General features: G+C 41.1%; 1 protein-coding gene across 2 annotated transcripts in view; it reads right to left on the bottom strand.

Annotated features, from left to right (window-relative positions):
• Nucleotides 1-22,059, bottom strand: part of sdk1a (sidekick cell adhesion molecule 1a) — a 264,282-nt gene that overhangs the window by 70,740 nt on the left and 171,483 nt on the right. For both annotated transcript variants that reach the window (XM_060896811.1, XM_060896812.1), the window contains exons 6-10: nt 11,049-11,160; nt 10,507-10,697; nt 6,863-6,946; nt 2,949-3,143; nt 670-786 (exon numbers count right to left, since the gene is read on the bottom strand). In XM_060896811.1, coding sequence (XP_060752794.1) covers nt 670-786; nt 2,949-3,143; nt 6,863-6,946; nt 10,507-10,697; nt 11,049-11,160 — 699 coding nt within the window. The remainder of the gene's footprint in view (nt 1-669; nt 787-2,948; nt 3,144-6,862; nt 6,947-10,506; nt 10,698-11,048; nt 11,161-22,059) is intronic.

Genomic DNA, 22,059 nt, shown 5'->3' with positions numbered 1-22,059 from the left:
TGAATATTAGCGTCAAGCGAGCCTTATGATATATCTATTGACAGAACAAACATATAGCTCAGATACTCCATACAGCTGGTGGTGAGTGCAAGGAGTTTATCAGAAAACATGCTGGAGACTTGTGTTTGATGACACAAAATGCAAGTTGCTACTAAATTTATATCATTTGGCAGACGACCTTATCCAGAGCGACTTATATTTTTATCTCATTTTTTTATACAACTGAGCAATTGAAGGCCTTGCTAGGGGCCCAGCAGGGCCGGTTTGGCGGACATGGGATTCTAACTCACAACCTTCCAATCGGCAGTGAAACACCTAACCACTAGGCTACTATGTCCCACTAAGATCTCGTAAGGTCCACTAAGATCAACATTTGGTGGAAATTTCAAACCGCATCACTCTGATCCATATAGTGAAGCATGGTGGTGGTAGCATCATAAAAAAAGCATGGATTGCTACTATGAAAGCTCCTTGTTTTTCATGGTGTTAAAATTTGTGCTCTACTAAACTCTGGTGTCAGGTGAACTGAATTCAACTTATGTGACTTCTGATGGTGACTTGCATCAGAACTAACGTTGAAGGTTTCACAATAACAGGGTGAATACTTATACAATGTACTGTAATAACAGTTCTAGAAGCCATGTGATCACATGGCATGTTAATGGTTACCTTTCATCCAGGCGATGGCTGGTTTCGGGGCACCGGAGACCTGACAGGTGAAAGAGGCCACGGTGCCATCAGTCACGTTGATGTTGGCTGGTGGAACGCTGAATGATGGAGCCATACCTGCACAAAACAATCCACAATCACAGGTGTAGCTAACTAGACTGAAACTCTTGTCAAGGAGCTTTTCTTAATGCAGCTCACACATGCGAACAAACACGTGCGAATGTAAAAATCATTACAAGACGACAACAGGAAATTGAATTAAAGTCCATTTCTATTCATACTTTCATGCCAGCGCTGTTGTTTGTTGTTCGCTTTGGTGCTTTTTCCACTCATTCAACAAATCTCTGTTACAAATCAGAAACAGTAAACAAGCAGTATAAATCCAATTAAGCTCCTGTGATTGGGCGGCCATAATGGAAGCGTTTTAGACTCGGGGGTTGTTTCATCATAGGCAGAGATTTGTAAATGAATAGGTGTATCTACTGGGGTTGGTTGTGCCTGTCATTGATTAAAGGAAAAACAAGATTATTTGGATTCTGAATTGAATTTTTTTGGCCATATCTATTTGGAGCCAGGATGCGAAAATAAACCCATTACAGCTCAATTTGCACAACGGCTAAAAGGCTAGTTTCCTCTCAATCCTTTATATGTAACTTCATGAAGATTGATGAGGTAAAAGCCCAGGAAAGAACATTTTGAAATGACCCTGAAGTCATATTTACATATTTTAAGAACCTGAATATACACCGGCTGTATTTTTGCACGCATGCATTACATTACGGAGCTCAGTATTAGCTCTTTCCAGCTCATGTGGCCATAGAATATCCGGTACCATATTACACACTCCTTCGAGCCTTCCATGCGGTGGTACAGACAGCGGTCATGTTCTTTTTCTTAATAGCTTTGCCGGCACGCTAGAACAGCAGTTTGCAGTCTCTCTTTAGACTGTGTGCTGAATATTTACAGTGCACGCCAGTATTCATTCACTGTTCTCGCCCTTGATCACTTTGGCATGAATTAGATCTATACAGGAACAATACACCTAGGAGGAGGCTTTAAATGGCTTTTATCGAACCACCGGTCAATAGGAGGGTCAAGATATATATGCTCACTACAGCAAGACAGAAGCAGCATCCAGACGTCAATACCTGATCTTCCGCCCCCTCAAGATAAATTACTCAGGATTTTTTTTCCTTTCCATATTGTCTCCGATTAAAGAATGCTACTGTATAAAGCGCATTCAGATTTGAGACAAGAGCCTTCTGGGAACAGGTTCATTCAAATGGTCTGCTACAAGTGCTTCCAGTCCAGTTTCTCCAATCTGAATGTAAAGCACCTTATTGAAGACTGGCCCAGCACTCAGACAAAGATACATCAGAAATATAATCTATCCATCCATCTTCTACGTCCCTTATCTCACACTGGAAGAGATGTGAATCAGCGAATCAGATTAGAGATGACAATCAGCCTACAACACGTCTTTGGACTGGGGGAGGAAACCGGAGAACCCGGAGGAAACCTTACGGGGAAAACATGCAAACTCCAAACACACATCGAGGAGACAGGAATCAAATCTCCCAACTTCAGAGGTGCACAACAAAGCCGCTAAACCATTGTCATTCATTTACTGTGCTGCTATTGTGTTAAGTCTTAGTCCTCCCTGTTGCTTTTGTCTTGCTCTTGCGTTGTGGCTGTTGTGACATCAAACATTTTTCTTTTTTATATATATATAGACAATATAATAAATGAAATAAATTATGAATAGACATTAGGTCTTGTGTCCAGTCTGATGTCACTCGGAGGAAATAAGCAGAGAAATTCAGTAATCAGAGGAAATAAGATAGTCCAAAGGTCAACGTAAGTTAAAAATCATTATCGCAATCCAGCCAGTGTGATCACACAGCGGCAGTGTAATTATCAGCATGATGGGAGTGTTTCTCCTAGACACCTTTATAGCCTCACAAGGCACAGGCATGAGGAGCCTCGACGCACCAAACATTATGAAGTAATCAGCACCAGACAGGCTTTTCCACAGGGAAACGCTTCAATTTCCTAACTGGCGAGCGAGAAGCATTTGGTTTTACATTAGCAGAAACGTATTTGTGACCGTGGGATGTTAAAGCATAGGGAGTGAGTTCTCTTTAGCCCGTCACACATAATGCCTTTTATTATGCTTCTGCTGTCTCCGTGAGCCAGTAATTACAGCCAGACTGAGCGCGCTTTCCTAACACTTGGCAAACCCGGAATACAAATTTCTCCCCGCTTGGCTTCTGACTCACTTGTCACATCTAGGTAGGTGTGGACCTGCGTCTCTCCGGCCGCGTTCCTGGCGAAGCACTGGAAGATACCGACGTCGCTGGGCTGGAGTCTTCTGATCTGCAGTCCCATGCTGGAGATGACCTTATAGCGTGGATTGTTCAGCTTGCTGAGCGGCACGCCATCCTTATACCACTCCAGCTTGGGCATGGGCACACCTGAGGGGTAAAAGCCAAGAGATCAGCAGTATGGACTGCTTTATACAGTATAGTGCAAGGGTGTTGGGGAGTGGAGTGTAATAATGATGTCAGGGAAAGAAATTCTAGTAACAGGTCTGACATATACTGACACACACCTTACTGTAAATAGTTTTTAAATTAAATCAGGGGGAATCGAACTAAAATTGGTTCTTTAAAATAGCATAAGTAACTTACAGAGACCCAAATAAGCTACTAACATGACAGAGAGGTGACACCAGTTACCTTTTAAAGCTTAATCATTAATCATTCTTTCTAAACGTCAATTTTTCAGTAATTACGGTCTGTTTCTCACCACTCTGGAGATTTTGAAATAAACATACTGTATACTTCATATTCTTCATTCATCTTTGAACATTTTCTTTGTTCGTTTTGTTTTTTTATCATATCAGGGTGGGCAAATGAAATACTGAACAAATTGATAAACAACTGTGGTAATTAGTCTCTTTCTTGATAAGTCAGCTTCAAGTAAATCATTTACATAAAAGGAGGAATGCTACAGAAGCTACACTAGTTCAGGTTATATACATATATAAAGCTTAGTCTGCAATCAGAAGGTCATGGGTTCTAGCCCCAGCACTTCTACATTGCCACTGAGCAAGTCCCTTAACCCTCTCTGCTCCAGGGGCACTGTATCATGACTGCCCCTGACCTCTGACCCCAACTGGCAAATGCGAAGAATAGAATTTCACTGTGCTGTAATGTATATGTAACAAATGTATTATTTCTTCTTTTCCTACTTCCTCTAGAGTGAAATTCCACGGAAAAAAGGCCGTGGGGATTCGCACATCCACGCACATCATCTCCTAATGAATGGCTTCAGAATGCTTATAACCTGGCTCATGCATTTTGGAAGTTGGCACAATAATGTGGACTGGTTAAGGGTCCTTGAGCATCCTGCAATGGGAACTTGTGCCACATAAGACGTAGAAAAGAATATCAAGTGGAAATGAGATGATCAGACACGAGCCTGAGATGGCTTCTAAGAATTATTCTGGCAGCTTGAGAAGCGCTCTCAAGGGACGCTTTAAGTGCCCTGAAAGAGCTGTCGGGAAAATTCAGCACTGGTATAAGCTCCAGTGTACTTCAAAAGAAACTCACTGGACTGTGCAACTTATTTAGCTTTATGCTGCCAATTGTCAGCTGATGAAGCGTTTGTTTCCGAAAACTTGTTAAACGCCAAGTTTGACGAGCTGATTTGCGGAACTTAATGATTATGGGTCACTACATGCTGTACGGCGGGGTCCAAAAGTGTGCGAGTGCGCTAGCGAACCCTGCTATTCTGCACTTGTTTCTTAATTTAACGCAACAATTTTCATTCCAAACAATATTTCCGACACCAACTTGAGTGAAATGTAGAATCTTTGTAATAGTTCTATACATTCCAGCTTCTTAGTATTTGTTTCTTTTAATGCTATTATAACTCATTATAAAACTGCATGAACTCCACAAGTCTGTGTAAAATCTGAAGATCCATTATAGATCGAATCCATCAGAGTCTCATCTGAACATGTGCTTCAATAGACGATATTAGACGTGTGGAAAATCTTTATCTAACTTTTGTTATAAAGCAGTTAACAAGCTCAACATCGCACATTTACTTACATTTAAACAGAAACCTATAAACAGTGCAAAATATTGAACATTAAATATTAAAGACATTTACTTTCTTTGTTTGAAATATATTTACTCATTTTAGAGAATTAGATAAGATTACAAGCTAACATGCATGTTTTAGAGCTTCCTTCGCAAACCGCAAAGAAAGACGTAATTAGATCCTGGAACAATGATAAACATGTACGATGTACATCCAAATCATTAGCCAAAAACTACTTCTGTCTTCATTTAGTTTTTTATTGATCCACGCCAAAGAGCTATATCTTTCAATTATTTGAATTTTTAATCTAAGTGACGACATTTTCCAGCTAGTTTCAGTAGCGCTTATCGTACACAGGGTCACAGCGAGCCTGGAGTCTATCCCAGGGGACTCGTGGCATAGTAACAGCAAGAAAGCTTGCAAGTTGGAAATTCAAGAACTGTCTCAGTTAATTTATCTTCACCCACATACAAATTCTGTTATTTGTTAGATTTGCTACAAAGAACTACACTTTGCTATGATAGCTGTAGGACTGCAATTTGCCCCAAATTTCACTCAAGTCTCAGGGAAATGATTATAATCACACACTTTGGTGTCCCCCAGATGAGGACGGAGCCCTTTTGAGTCTGGTTCCTCTCAATGTTTCTTCCACATATTGTCTCAGGAAGCTTTTCCTCACCACCTTCACCTCACGCTTACTCATGAAGGATACATTTTTCAATGTAAATTCATTCATTCATTCATTTTCTACCGCTTATCCGAACTACCTCGGGTCACAGGGAGCCTGTGCCTATCTCAGGCGTCATCGGGCATCAAGGCAGGATACACCCTGGACGGAGTGCCAACCCATCGCAGGGCACACACACACACACACACACACACACACACACACACACACACACTACGGACAATTTTCCAGAGATGCCAATCAACCTACCATGCATGTCTTTGGACCGGGGGAGGAAACCGGAGTACCCGGAGGAAACCCCCGAGGCACGGGGAGAACATGCAATCTCCACACACACAAGGCGGAGGCAGGAATCGAACCCCCGACCTTGGAGGTGTGAGGCGAACGTGCTAACCACCAAGCCACCGTGACCCCCCATGTAAAATTTATATCCTAAATTTATATACTTCTGTACAACTGCTTTTGTGACAAAGTCTATTGTTATAAGAAACTGATGAAGAAATAAAATTGAATTTAAATGAATTTATGTGTTCGTACACACGCCTCGGCCTCGGTACATTAGATATATATTAATATAATATATTACTTTTTTTTTTAACAAAACCAGGTTCCACTCCATTGCAGATAATGCTTGGTATGGAGTAAAGTAAATTTCCATGCAGATTTGCTTCTCCTGTTTGTAAGAAAATGCCAGACAAATGCCTGCTCTGAATATTCCTGATGCAGGACCTGAGTGAAGCGGTGATCTGACTCGACTTCTCACTCTGTAAAATCAGAAGTGGGCCAGTTGGTTGTATTTATTTCTCTGAGTGCATCTGATGTTGACGGGATAATTTTTCCCAATCACCTCTGAAACTGTAGAAGTGTGACACCTGGATGCAACACTGACAAATAATGTACGTATGGCCCTGACTATTGGCTGACCTTCCACTTTTAGACTATTAGAAAACTGGTGGGGAAAGCAATGGAGAATAATTCTGGCAGAAAGCCAATACAATTTCCACTACCCATTTTTTCTCAACGTAATGATAGCCGGACTGGCGCTTTTCCCCTCAACTACTCATCTCTCACAGCTAATCATGACTTCGCTACTCCTAGGCAAGGCCACCATTTCTCTTACGGTCAACTCAAAATGACATTCTCAGAGCCATAATGATTTTATAAATCACACTGAACAATTTCCCAGTCCTCAGTCAATACACATTTTTGATATAGACTAGAACCTACTCAATTCACTGCAGATCACCGGATGCTTCGAATGAGGTTTGTCTAGGCTGATAGCTCTGGGTCTTTGTATGAGCGAAAGAGAATACATGCTGAAAATGTATCCCATCTACAGCAGCAGTGAACATCCATGCTAAACTTAATATAAACGTACACTATTCTAGTACTGACCTCGAGCCTGGCACGAGATATCCACGCTTTTCTCCACTTCTCCCATCATCTTCCTTCTGGGCTCGTCTGTGAAGTAGGGAGTCTCTGCCAAAAGCAAAGAAACAGTGAGTTCAAACAAAACTACACCACACCGTTCACTGAGTTCACTGTACATATGCTCCATGAAGAACCCTACAACAGAGGTCTTCAATTTCTGTAGATGTTCCAAGAAAAGCTGTGAACGAGGCAAAGACCAGCTGCTTCCTTTCTGAAAATGTAGGGCTTTAACAATGGATTTTTCTGGTTAGAGGTAATACGTCTAGATTTATGTTTACTAAAATTATTAAACTTGAAATACAAATAAAATATGCTGCTTAAATTACTGACACTCTGAGGAATTAACACCACTTTATGGGGCTTCAAGAAAACACAGCAGCTGCAATAATATGCAGGTTACAGACACAAAAACCTCAAATGGACTGTAACATGCATGTAATTAACAGCTTCCAAGAGGAACGTATGGTTCTCAAGACCAATGTGCAGATAGATAGATAGATAGATAGATAGATAGATAGATAGATAGATAGATAGATAGATAGATAGATAGATAGATAGATAGATAGTCAGACAGACATTTGCATGTAATTAACAGCTTCCAAGAGGAACATATGGTTCTCAAGATAGATAGATAGATAGATAGATAGATAGATAGATAGATAGATAGATAGATAGATAGGTGGGTAGATAGATAGATAGATAGATAGATAGATAGATAGATAGATAGATAGATAGATAGATAGATAGATAGGTAGGTGGGTAGGTGGATAGATAGATAGATAGATAGATAGATAGATAGATAGATAGATAGATAGATAGATAGATAGATAGATAGATAGACAGGTAGATAGATAGATAGATAGATAGATAGATAGATAGATAGATAGATAGATAGATAGATAGACAGTCAGACAGACATTTGCATGTAATTAACAGCTTCCAAGAGGAACATATGGTTCTCAAGATAGATAGATAGATAGATAGATAGATAGATAGATAGATAGATAGATAGATAGATAGGTAGGTAGGTAGGTACTGTAGGTAGGTAGGTACTGTAGGTAGGTAGGTACTGTAGGTAGGTAGGTACTGTAGGTAGGTAGGTAGGTAGGTAGGTAGGTAGGTAGGTAGGTAGGTAGGTAGGTAGGTAGGTAGTCAACTAGAAGGATAGAGGGAAATTCACCTATTCCAGCAGCACAGAGTGTTTGAAAGTATACTAAAAGTAATTTAACATGATAAATAAAAAAACAGCACAACATTTCTAAAAGGGATGGAGTGTAAGAGTGTGATGTGGGAGTGCAGTGGAGTGTAAACACTGTAGATAGAAGGAGTAGATTTGAGTGGAATTAAAGTGGCAGAGCAGTGCACACAGTGTCACCAGTGTAAAGGCAGTAAACAGCAGTAAAATCATCAGGACTGTACAGTATGACAACGAGTACATATGAAATAGAAAAGGAACAAAATACAGAAAAATGAGTAGAAGTAAAGTGGTGGTGTATATGGAATATAAATAGAGGATGCTAATAATGTTCTGTGATCTTATGTTAAGAATTAAAGCGTTTATCCTCTATAAGGATATAACACAGTGTAGTAGATGTGTTATAGTCATGTAGTAAGATACTGTACAAGACCAGTGGGATTTCAGAATAACTGTTATATATATATATATATAACAATAAAATCCTGGCAATTGTTGAGGCAGTTCAGATTGTGGAGTGAAAGTCACAGAGCTGACAAACAGTAAGCTATCTTTTTAAACAAATGCACTCCAGCTGATACTATAAACCATGTCTCTTGTATCCCAACATATGGCTCCTAAGCTCTGCTGTATTCTGTAAGCTTTGCCATGCTGATGTTAATTTGATCTACATCTCTGTGGAAATAAAATTCATATGTGCTTCACTTTTTCATCCTTTCAGGTTGTCTTTCAGAATCCTAATGGATATCTAGCCCTAGAGTACTGTAGCTTTTGTAAATCTTTAAGTTTAAGGGACAGTCTTTCGGAGTGAATATCTGGTGTGAAGCCCTACCATGTCACTCCCTCTGAAGTGCTGGAGCGGACTTTTACATCTATAAGTAGATGAATAAATGCATATTTAGGGATCTTGCATCTTGCATGACAACCAGCCAGCGAGCACTAGACTTATGAGGGATGTCACAGTGACAGGACACATTCATCATCTCGTGCCACGTTAATCTCCATGACTCACCCTGCTACAGGTCTGCTTCTTTATATGCACATATACACACAGAACCCCTGACGATTCGCACGGCTTCTTTTTTGGGTTTACTCCCACAAGGACAATAAAGTGTGCTAACTCTTTCTTAGAAAACTGTGTAGATAACAAAGTAGCAGCGAATCACCAAACAGGGTCCAGGTACTGTATGTTACAGAGCTAGAAGGTTGAATTCTTGTTTAAAATGTCTTTACAGCTTTAAATACACGTATGCTGATATCGCTCATTGAAATGTCTTAGCTGATTCGTTCTGTTTTCTTTTTACTTCATTATGAAGGATGCTTATGAAGTCGAACAGAGCTACAAAAAAATAATAATACTAACTAAAAAAAAGCTGCCATTAATGTTGCAAAACTGGAACATGGAAGCCTTTATTATCACTGCATATACATTACAGCACAATTCTTTTCTTCACCCATCCCAACTGCGGAGGCTGGAGTTGGAGCAGCTATGATACAGGACCCCTGGAGCAGGGAGGGTTAAGGGCCTTGTTCAAGAACCCAAGAGTGGCAGCTTGTCAGTGCTGGGGCTTGAACCCCAATCCTCCCATCAATAATCCAGAGCTTTAACCATTTGAGCCACCACTGCCTCACTTGAGCCACCACTGCCTCACTTGAGCCACCAATGCCTCACTTGAGCCACCACTGCCTCACTTGAGCCACCACTGCCCCACTTGAGCTGCCTCACTTGAGCCACCACTGCCCCACTTGAGCTGCCCCACTTGAGCTACCACTGCCCCACTTGAGCTACCACTGCCTCACTTGAGCCAATACTGCCTCACTTGAGCCACCACTGCCTCACTTGAGCCAATACTGCCTCACTTGAGCCAACACTGCCTCACTTGAGCCACCACTGCCTCACTTGAGCCGCCACTGCCTAACTTGAGCCACCACTGCCTCAGTTGAGCCACCACTGCCTCACTTGAGCCACCACTGCCCCACTTGAGCTGCCCCACTTGAGCTACCACTGCCCCACTTGAGCTACCACTGCCTCACTTGAGCCACCACTGCCTCACTTGAGCCAATACTGCCTCACTTGAGCCACTACTGCCTCACTTGAGCCACCACTGCCTCACTTGAGCCACCACTGCCTCACTTGAGCCACCACTGCCTCACTGGGCATCTTTGAGCTTATGTATGTAAAATTGGGCTGTTAGCACATTCCTCAGGGTGTGTTAAGCTGCCAGGGTGTGTTAAGCTGTCTCGGCTGTTAGCTAGTCGTGTCAAAGGGGAGAGTGAGTTAGTTAGTTATTTGGAAATACTGAGAAAATAGAAAAAAAACACAAACAAGTCATTGATACTACACAGAGCTCTGCTCAGGGATAAAATTTCATCTAAGCAAGAACTGGTGAAAAAAACAAAAACAAGGTTATACCTATAATAAAGAGGAACGCTCTGGCTTCGGCGGGCTTGACGCTGCTGTCGAGCAGAGAGGCCTCACACACGTACAGTCCCATGTCCGCAGTGGTGGGGTTAACGATGGTCAGGCGGCGACCGAAAGAGCCCACGCCACTGGCCACCTCCACACCATTCCTCCTCCACACCAAACTCAGCTTGTCCACAGGCCTAGAGAATAAAAACACAAAGGAAAAAGAAAGTAAAAAATGGTAAGTGAGAGTGGGAGAGAGAGAGCAAACCAGCTACAAATAGCCATTAAAGCTCTCCGCTATAGCTCTCTCCATACTTACATGTGATGTATACACTCTGCTTAAAAGTAAGCTTGTCATATAGGTGAGTTAAAAAAGTTCATACATTTAAGAGGTTCTAATAGAAGCAATGTTCAAAGCTGTCTGTATCAGATTTAATGGACTATTTTTTTATTTTTATTTTTTTTTTACTGTGCATCTGTTGCCCACCTAAAGCAAATGGGCTAGGACGGACATGAAGGCCAGAGCATTGCTCTAATGCTTTACTCACCGTGCATTAGCAACACACTCCAGCGTGGCCTCGCTCACCCCTGCTACTACCGTCGTATTCCTTGGGGCGATCACGATTACCGGGGCTACCGGGTCCGCAGGGGCCTCCCAATCTATCAGTGAGCAGAGATGAAGAAGAGAAGAGCGTGGTGAGGATGAAACTCAAAAGCTTTCTGCACTTAAACGCCATTAGTTTCAGTGCTATTAGTTTTGCAAAGTGTAAATTTTACCTGTGAATCTACAAATAGCCTCTCACACAGCACAGCCGACTTTAACGCGCATTCAATAAAGAAAGGAATTTCACAATGCAAAGAAAAGTTAAAGAGTATAAATCTCTTTAAAGCCGAGCCACCACATGTTGACTGTATTCTGCTGTGTCACAATAACCTGCACCGAAGCTCAAGCTGTTTCATATCCATCCTGCTCTGAAGAGAATGTTTTGAATAATTGGTCTCTTGGCACTGGTCTTGCACCATGGTTCAAAGAGCTCGGGTCCTCTCCATGCTCGTTTGACTTTTAGACCGAATCACTCTTCCATGAAAATGCGCTTTTTACATTTTTAATACGTGCCAAATCCATCTGTATTCTAATTGCGTCAAAATTAGACTGAAATTGTACGGCCATGGCGGCTTGTTTCTTATAGAGATGAAGCTGGCTTTTTATGTTGACTTCGAAGCACGCGAAAGTTTGCATACCCTTCGTTTAAAAAATGACGAAAGAAATAATCTGTTGTAAATATTCTCTAATGATTATCTGCCCATTCTCCCCTCTGATTTTAAAACTGCCTTCAGTCGCTTTGAATTGTCTCAGTTGTAACGTTCACTCAATTTTCCACTCATGTATCAGACTGCCAGATGGTTGACCATCTGTCTTCAAATAAATCTGACTGCTAACTATTACAAAAAGACTCGGAGAGTCAAGACACAACTTTAACTTTAGTCTTTTCAAGCAACTTTGCTGTTGATTCTGCCGTACGTTTAGTCTCGTTGTTCTGAACATTCCCACATTTCGTTTTGAACTTCATGACTGATGGCAGAAGCCTTTTATCTAAGACCACGTTCACTCAATTCGGATATTTTGCTCAGATCTGATTTTTTTGTTTGGCTGTTCACATTACCTTTTAAAAAGTGGCCTATATCAGATACCAGTGTGAACTGTTTGCTGTTTGGAACTGACCCGCGTGCGCAAACGAACAATAACAATGACGTCACACGCAGCACGCCGTTGCGCTAAAAAGTTGGCGAGGTTATGGAGGAAGTAAACATTTTCGCTTTTCTTTCTAAATGTTTGTGTAATGGCAGCCGTAACATTTATGAGCAGGTGCTGAGGACGAGAAGAATGAAGAGAAAGAGAGCAAAATTAGCTATTTTATTAGGCCTTTTGCGGGGTTATGGCTGCAAATTCACTACAGAGGTCTGTGTGGATGTGGAGACGAAGCCAGGAGTGGTGGGAATGTGATGTGAATAGCTTCTTTGTAGGCGTAGTCACGTTTGTGTGCGTACTCGCCGGCGCATAATTGTGACGAATGTCGATGTAGATTGACGTAAAAGTCGCATCAAATCCGCCTCGGTTGTTCACACTGCATTGGAAAAAATCAGATTTGGGTCTGATTCAGGACCACATATGAAAGTGGTCTAAATCTGATTTGAAAAAATCAGATCTGGGCTAGATTTGAGTGTTCACACTACTCCTGAAGAAGTCTGACCTGGTCACTTGACCCCAAAAAAAATCAGATTTGGGCCACTTTTACCTGCAGTCTGAACAGGATCTAAAATCTGCAGAAATTGGACTACACTGATTTTACCTTAAGAGCTCCAGTATGACAACATCCTGTTTCACAGCACAAGTGGTTTGTTGATGTGTTCCTCAGCATATGCCAAGTGAACTGACTAACAGTTTCCTGTAACATTTCAGACTTGTACAATCTGTGCACACGTCATGGCCCAGCTTGGACATTCTCTGCTTGAACATAAGGGGACGTCACCACAACGTGTTTAGTGTTTTTGTGTTGTTTTTTCACGTTTCTGTTTCCCGCCTATACTCACCTGTCCCTAATTGGCTGTTAATTACCCTTCCTATTTATTCCCTTCATGCTGCATGTGGCATTTGTTTTTCTAGCCATGCTCTGTATTCAGGTTGTTTCCCCTGTTGATGTTTCATGTCATTTTTGGTAATAAATCTTTATAATAAAGAATTATTATATTAATATTTTATTATAGTTATTATAGTTATTAATATAATTATTAATTGTTGTCCCCACGCTTGGGTCTGGTTTCTGCCATCATTGACAACTTGACCCTCTAACACGTGGGGATGTGGTAGTCTAGTGGTTAAGATGTTGGTCTACCAAATGGAAGGCTGTGAGTTTGAATCCCAAGTCCACCAAGCTGCCACTGCCGAGCCCCTTAATTGCTCAGGTGTGTAAAATTGTAAGTTACTCTTAGGTGTCTTAGGACAAGGGTGTCTGCCAAATGCTGTAATATAACAAATGTAGTTTTTTTTCTTTTTGGTCTTTGGCAGGGTAAAGTGGCCAATAAGCAAACCTTAACGTAGCAACAAATCGGAAAGCACAACAACGTTAAATTAAAAACACATCATCATCATCTCAACATGGACAGGGTAGATCCTTACTGAGCATCATATACATCAGACACCTGAATGAGAGACAGCGGGAATAAGAAAACATTATTATTATGTATCTAACCTTGAGTCTAATGATGCTGATAATGATTCACGCTTATGTTTTACTTTGGATATATTTATATTTTAGACGCAATCTGAACTTTACCAGGGATTAATATGAACACGTGGACTTTTAAAGAAAAGGAATGACTCTACTCTAATTACTGAGTTAGCATAAGAAATAATAACAATAGCCAAATAAAAGGTCATACTTTTATTCTTGTGATGGTCATATGCCCTGTCCGGTCAGCAACGAGTGGGTAATTAAGAGGATTTTTTTCCCCCTGCATGTTGGTCAGTTTGCCCTCGCCAATGGAAACCACTTAATAAAGAAGTCATCACCGCTAAAACAGTCACATGACATCAACAGATGGAGCCATCACCAGAATACTGAGACTTCCTAAGCAGCGTGACATATTGTCGGTTCTGATCTGCGATTCTTAGCCGTTCATTGTGTTTGCTGTTATCTCTTTGTGTATCGAACCTTGCCATTGTTCTCTGGATTTACGTGTTTGGATTTGTTTTGAAATTGTTCACTGTGCTGATTGATATTACGTGATTTTGCCCTGTGTGTGCTATCTAAGAAATATCGGCGCATGGATTCAACACCGTCTGCATCAGGTTCTTCATCACAATTGTCGAGGTGAGGCAAAGGCGAGTGAGGATCCAAATGCAGTTCAATCTTTTATTAAACCAAAGCAAGAAACAGGCAAACCGACGGGCAGGAAAAACAGGGCAGAACACTGAGCAAACGGGAAACAGGAACATAGACACAAACATCCAACAAGGACCAACACCAGGGAAGTGAACAAACAGAGTAGATATAACAAACAGGAACCAATCACCAAGTAGAGACAATCAGTGACTAAGACAACACACCAGAGGGAGTGATGGAGTTCAATTAGTGTCCATGGTAACAAATGAGTGGGCGGAGCAAACAATTAACAGCAAGGCAGACCAGCAGACAGAAACAGGGCAGAACACAGACAGACTCATTACAACAATATCCCGCATGAGTGTTTTTTGAGCCGACGGTTTCCGCGGTTTCTTTGTTCCCGTTTCGCAGATATCTCCTTACGTTACTGTTTCTTGGGTTTGTGCCTGCTTTCGATTGATATCGTTATTGTTATTGATTATGGATGCTCTCTTGCTGATGCCACCTGCTGTTTTTTATTTGACCCAGGCTATAGATTATGAAAATGATTTCTGGTTTGCTTGTAAGATATGCCACGTTCAATTTGTGCACCAGCGTCCTTCTTCATCAGGTTCTTCACACTCACAAAACAATCTTTGGAGTTCTATATAGAGCCATTTGTACTGGTTCTGTACTTGGCCAATAGAACCTTTTCCCCAAAACCATGGTTTTATGTGGAACCATTGGAGAGCAATAAATGTGAGCTTATATATTAATACAGTTCTATAATTAAAAGAATGTGTAAGGCAAAAGCAGTGCCATTACTTTTGGGAGTTTCATCTCCTGTGCAGATAACAATGTGAGATGCTTTGACGTGTTTATGAAGGACGTATTTTCAAAAATAGATCATACATTATGGGATGATGATAACAATCATATTAAATTTGTCATCAATGATCATATTAAATTTCTCAAATAATTCAAACTGAAGAGTGTGTGTGTGTGTGCCCCACGATAGGTTGGCACTCCGTCCAGGGTGTATCCTGCCTTGATGCCCGATGATGCCTGAGATAGGCACAGGCTCCCCGTGACCCGAGGTAGTTCGGATAAGCGGTAGAAAATGAATGAATGAATTCAAACTGAAATGACAAAAATGCTTCAATAAGTGGGAGGAGTCTCGCTGTTTTTAATTCTAATTCATTCACAATTTAAAACACAGTGTTGTTTTTTATTAAAACAAATATATAATGTAGATATCAACAACAACATCAATAAAGAACCATCTAGCTTGGATTCAATGAACCCCATTGGGTTCTTTTCATTGAACTCTTCAAAATGGATCTATACAAAGTGCCACTTGATAACCATTTTCTGTCACATGACCAAAGTCACCACATGAGTACACTGAGTAAGCAAGTAAGCAGTGACTGAGTAGACTCGATAGCGCTAGTGAAGTTTGTTAGAGTTCTGCCTCTTTAATCAATCTTTTAGTAAAAACTGATAACTAAAAAAAAAGGTTGATTGGCATCTCTGGAAAATTGTCCCTAGTGTGTGATTGCGTGAGTGAATGAGTGTGTGTGTGTGTGTGTGTGCCCTGCGATGGGTTGGCACTCCGTCCAGGGTGAATCCTGCCTTGATGCCCGATGACGCCTGAGGTAGTTCGGATAAGCGGTAGAAGATGAATGAATGAATGAATGATAACTAAAAATTCCACAATTGTGTTGGAAAACCTTCAGCATATTTCTCTGTACTCATTGTGATGGCGAGGCCTGCACCGCCACCTTACGGCACCATTTTTCTACTCCTCCCACTACTACAGCACAGGTGCTGACAGAACAGCATGGATTCAGCGCCCTCAGTGTTATGAACAGCTGGGAAGTCCATAGCCATGAGGTGGGGCAGCAAAAACAGGGTGGCGCTACAAGCACGTCACCTTTGGAGAGAAAAAAGGATAGTGGCGTGGGGCGCAGTGCCTTCAGGGAGGTAACAGTTTGTGCCACACGATGTTATACGACTCTTCTTTCTTTTGAAAGCCTGAGGACACGGATGATGACGACGCTCCCTAAACCCACTGCGACCCGCCAGCCTCCTGGATCGCGTCTCTTCACCGGTCCTCACACCCACAGCCCTGCACTCAGCCAAGCATGCCAGCTTCACCGATACAGCCCTCGAAGTCACCTTGCTCTTAGCACTCACATTCATGAGGAAAAAACTGCTATTTTTTTAGACTAGTAAATCATTATTGCGTCTGGTGCGTCTGTGTTCAGCCCCTCGCAGCCCTGAGTCGTGGACATATAGCATGACGTTTAAAGTCGGAAATGTCCAAGTAAGTTCCACAGAAGGCAAAGCTCACAGAGCTGAAAATAACAAAGTGACAAATAAACAGTAAAAACGAGCTCATGTTTACACACTAAACTATATTCCAGATGTAAACAACTTAGAAAACGTAAATATGTCAGAAAATGTTAAAAGTCAATTTCTTGTTTTCTTCAAACGGGTCAAAAATCCATTTCGGTGTGATATCGACTACATCAGTATGTTTTTTTTCTCTAACAAGCACAAGCAAGTCAAAATTATACGAAGGAAAAGCACACGAGACACTTAATTTGCTGAACTCGAATCAGCAGACTGTTAGAAATCTGTGCTATTAGCATAGTGCTCTCTAGTGCTAGATGGATTCCTAGCTTCCTGACTGAACTCACAGGATTAATGGCTGGAATTAAATATTTCACAGTGCAAAGGCTTTTATGAACAGAAAACCGAAGCCGCGAAGAAAAATGTTTTTGTATGTATTTTTTGATGAAGGCTGCACGTATAAAACCTTCCGTCCGTTCCCACGTGTGAGAAGAAACACTGAGCTCTGCCATGCTGGGTGGGAAAGCTCTCGAGCAAGTGGCAGCTTGGAGTTTTTCCTTGTCTCGCCTCAACGCCTCTGTTTTTATTGCCCATGCCTTCAGAAAACCAGTCATGAGGGAGCTGCTCAACAGCGGTATCTCCCAAGCACTGTGATCTCAGGCTATGTCAGAAGGCATCAGATACAATTTCTTTATTCTTGCTCTGAGGGAAAAAAAAGATACAGCTTCATCTTTATCTTTTTTCTCCCAAAGCCTCCTGACTGAGCTTTTATGTTTGTAATATTCACCTAAGATATATTAAACTAGCTCATTTCCCCTAACTAACTAACTAACTAACTAACTAACTAACTAACTAACTAACTAACTAACTAACCAACCAACTAACTAACTACAGTAACTAACTAACTAACTAACTAACTAACTAACTAACTAACTAACTAACTAACTAACGTCCTCCCTCCTTCCTTTTTTTTTTTTACAGTATTCTGTATTCCCTAATTAGTGTCATCACTATTAAACTAGATAATTTAATTCCTTTTCTTTCTTTCTTTCTTTCTTTCTTTCTTTCTTTCTTTCTTTCTTTCTTTCGTTTACACAAGTATTATGTGACATAAAATGAATAGAAGTCTCTCCCTCTCTCTCTTACGTCTTTCATTCCTTCCTTCCTTCCTTCCTTCCATCCTTCATTCCTTCCATTCTTCCATCCTTCTTTCTTTCCTTCCATCCATCCATCTATCCGTCCATCCATCCATCCATCCATCCTTCCTTCCTTCCTTCCTTCCTTCCTTCTGTCCTTCCTTCCATCCAACCATCTTTCCTTTCTTCCTTTCTTTCTTCTATCCAACCATCCATCTTTCCATCTATCCATCCATCCATCCTTCCTTCCTTCCTTCCTTCCTTCCTCTCTCCCTCCCTCCTAACTCCTTCCTTCCTTTATTTCTGCATGGCTTCCCCAGTTGATCTTCCTCCCACATTATTGGTAACAACTTGATCTCTCTTGAACCTGCCCTTCGGACTTTCTGGAAGGTTCCGCACCAGGCCATACAGGAACGTGCCGTTTTACTTGGGGTGTGGAAAAAATATGGAAGATTATCTGCCCTAATCCTCGAGCCTGTCTCTGGCGAACAATCAATACGGAGACAATTTCTCTGTGTGGCGCAGCCCTGCTGCCAATAGAGCCAGATTAGTCACACATTAATTATTCGAGTACACAAAAAGCTTTGGAGTAAAAAACAGCATGCAAGCGGTGCTGGTGGGAGCACCAAGGGAAGAAACAACACCAGTCAAGTGTATTTTAATAAGGGTTCTCGGAAAGTGGGTTTAATAATCAGCATGACCATGAAGGGCAGAATGAACAGCTATAAGACCTTACACTCTGTTTAGGGTGGAATATAAAGCCAAGAGTGTGTTAACATTTTAAAGAATGAATCATAGATTGAATCAGGAGAAGCTTACATCACTCTATTTTCCTTCACTGCCTTTTTCCCCTCATTTAGTTGGTACTAACTTTCATATAAATAATATTAATTGTGTACAATTCAAAATAAGCAAATGGACATTCAGCTATTGGAGCTCTAATGTACAGGACTACAGCAGCAAGATTTCATCCAATATAATACAAAAGTAAATGCTTTCTACATAACCCAATTCTCTATAAAGAGCAGTAAAGTGTAATAAAAGAAACAGAGTCAATATGAGGCATTTCATGGAGGTTTAAAAGAAAACCTGGTCGTGTTTTTCCCCACTAGCTCCTTAGAGAATCTACAGTTCATTTCCCAGTCTATTTTTTGGTACAGGTTACTTTTAACTTTTGAATTGTGTCGTCAGATTTGGTTTTAGACATCTAATTTTTTGTTACTGATTTAATTTTAAGTCATAAAATCACCAGCAAATACAAAATTATTATTATTATTTTTTTTTTTTTTATATATATATTGTCTAAAACCGGCTTACAGTAAGCTCCACGTTTCTGTAATCGGTGGCTAAAGCAAATCACTGAAAAAGTAGCTAAGTGAAGACGAACAGGGACAAAAAGTGCAACATTAAGGTGTAATTCTGCTTATGTTAAACTTTTACACTCTCTAATATACAGATACAAACTAACACTAGGACAGTGACTAGGCAGAGACACAGACTAACGCTAGGACAGTGACTAGGTAGAGACACAGACTAACACTAGGACAGTGACTAGGTAGAGACACAGACTAACACTAGGACAGTGACTAGGTAGAGACACAAACTAACACTAGGACAGTGACTAGGTAGAGACACAGACTAACACTAGGACAGTGATGAGGTAGAGACACAAACTAACACTAGGACAGTGACGAGGTAGAGACACAGACTAACACTAGGACAGTGACTAGGTAGAGACACAAACTAACACTAGGACAGTGACGAGGTAGAGACACAGACTAACACTAGGACAGTGACTAGGTAGAGACACAGACTAACACTAGGACAGTGATGAGGTAGAGACACAAACTAACACTAGGACAGTGATGAGGTAGAGACACAAACTAACACTAGGACAGTGACGAAGTAGAGACACAGACTAACACTAGGACAGTGACTAGGTAGAGACACAAACTAACACTAGGACAGTGACGAGGTAGAGACACAGACTAACACTAGGACAGTGACTAGGTAGAGACACAAACTAACACTAGGACAGTGACTAGGTAGAGACACAAACTAACACTAGGACAGTGACAAGGTAGAGACACAGACTAACACTAGGACAGTGACTAGGTAGAGACACAGACTAACACTAGGACAGTGACTAGGTAGAGACACAGACTAACACTAGGACAGTGACTAGGTAGAGACACAGACTAACACTAGGACAGTGACTAGGTAGAGACACAGACTATGGCTAAGACAGACTTCCCAAACAGACTTCACCTACAGTAAACAAACATATTTACACATTTAAACATGTACAATATATCAAACAACACAGGAAAAGGTGACGTCCATAACAGCGATATCCATAAGGCTGTAAGTGTTACCAGTGTACACTACTGTAGGTGAACATCTCCATATCAAACATTCACATTAAAGGTAAAACAGATCCTCAGGGGTGAGGAATAATGATTTGGTACCTTTATTTCCAAAAGTCTTTCTTTTTTTTTTGGGAATATTTAGAAGTTTGGATTGCAAAAAAAGAGGCTTACCGTGTGATCCACGATTCCTCTTGCTTACTGTCCGGCAGCAGAGGCAAATAAACAAACAAACAAAAAGACAAAATACGAGCCAAAGAGTGAGAATGCTTCAAATAAAAATGATTACATCAGTAAGTGGTATATTTTTTTGCCAATAATTATGGTTATTAAACTGCAAACTAGTAAATGTAAACCCAAGAGATCTAGACTTGAAAAACACACACACACACACACACACACACACACACACACACAAACACAGGCCTTTATGTAACCCACTGACAACTTGTCATTCGCTTTCGCACAAGACTGCTATCTGGAAAAGAAAATACCCATCAAAGTTTGAGCGGCTTGTAGTGGCACATTTTGGCTCGACAGCCACCGGAGGCTGGCAGGAATTTGCGAGACAGTAAATTGAAACAGAAGGGCCTTAAATTGCAAAGCTGTCCTTGTTTATTTCCCTCCTAAATCAGTGCTGCGGCCTTAATTTAGACAGCGGCTAATGAATTCACGTGAAGCGTGAAAAGGTGATCTGATAACACGTTTAAATGGGAAAAAACAAACGAACAGCAGAACAGATGCTTGATTGCGAAAACAAAAACAACAGGCATTAAAGCTATGAAATATGTAATACTTTAGGGATGAGGGAGCTTTAAGGAGCAAGGTTCAGTCATACAATCCAGACCAGATGAAATCAAGCACTGTGGAAATCACACAGAGGGGAAAAACATTGTGAGAGAGATGTGTGTTTGGAGATAATGCTGGGAAGATGAATATTTGTCATTTTCTGCTTGGAGGATTTGGGTTAAACACTAGGATTATGTGGAACTGTGGTTCAATTCTGTTTCTGCAGCCAGACACCAGTCCGTTATTCCACTAGGACCAGCGATTGGTGGGATGTTAACCGCCAGGCCACTGGGGGGAAAAAAGGATAAGAATAAGGATAAAATAATTGAGGGGAAAATTGTCCAAAGAAAAGTCTGGAGAAAAACTGAAATAAATCTTTACCAAAAAACTCTCTCATCACTCTCACTCATTTTCTACCGCTTATCCGAACTACCTCGGGTCACGGGGAGCCTGTGCCTATCTCAGGCGTCATCGGGCATCAAGGCAGGATACACCCTGGACGGAGTGCCAACCCATCACAGGGCACACACACACACTCTCATTCACTCACACAATCACACACTACGGACAATTTTCCAGAGATGCCAATCAACCTACCATGCATGTCTTTGGACCGGGGGAGGAAACCGGAGTACCCGGAGGAAACCCCAGAGGCACAGGGAGAACATGCAAACTCCACACACACAAGGCGGAGGCGGGAATCGAACCCCCAACCCTGGAGGTGTGAGGCGAACGTGCTAACCACTAAGCCACCGTGCCCCCATACCAAAAAACTATTAAAAATAAATAAATAAATAAATAGATAGATAGTTATTTTGTAGAGATAGATTTTCTAGTTATTTTGTTGTTTTTGTCAAGGCTTTAACATTTAATAATTCAGGAAATATAATGGTTTGCTTGCTAAAAGACTAAAAATGAAGGTGATAAACGATGAACCCTGTGCTGTCTTACTCCAGTGCAAGTCAAATTCCACACAAAATTCAACCAATTCCACCACGTTCTCGAAGGAGATTTGGTGTCCATCTAGAAAATTCTGCTGTGTCGCTCTAT

Source organism: Tachysurus vachellii, chromosome 21, assembly GCF_030014155.1.
Source record: "Tachysurus vachellii isolate PV-2020 chromosome 21, HZAU_Pvac_v1, whole genome shotgun sequence".
Classification (NCBI taxonomy): Eukaryota; Metazoa; Chordata; class Actinopteri; order Siluriformes; family Bagridae; genus Tachysurus; species Tachysurus vachellii.
Note: the sequence above shows the minus strand (reverse complement) of the source record. Positions and strands in the feature narration are given on the sequence as shown.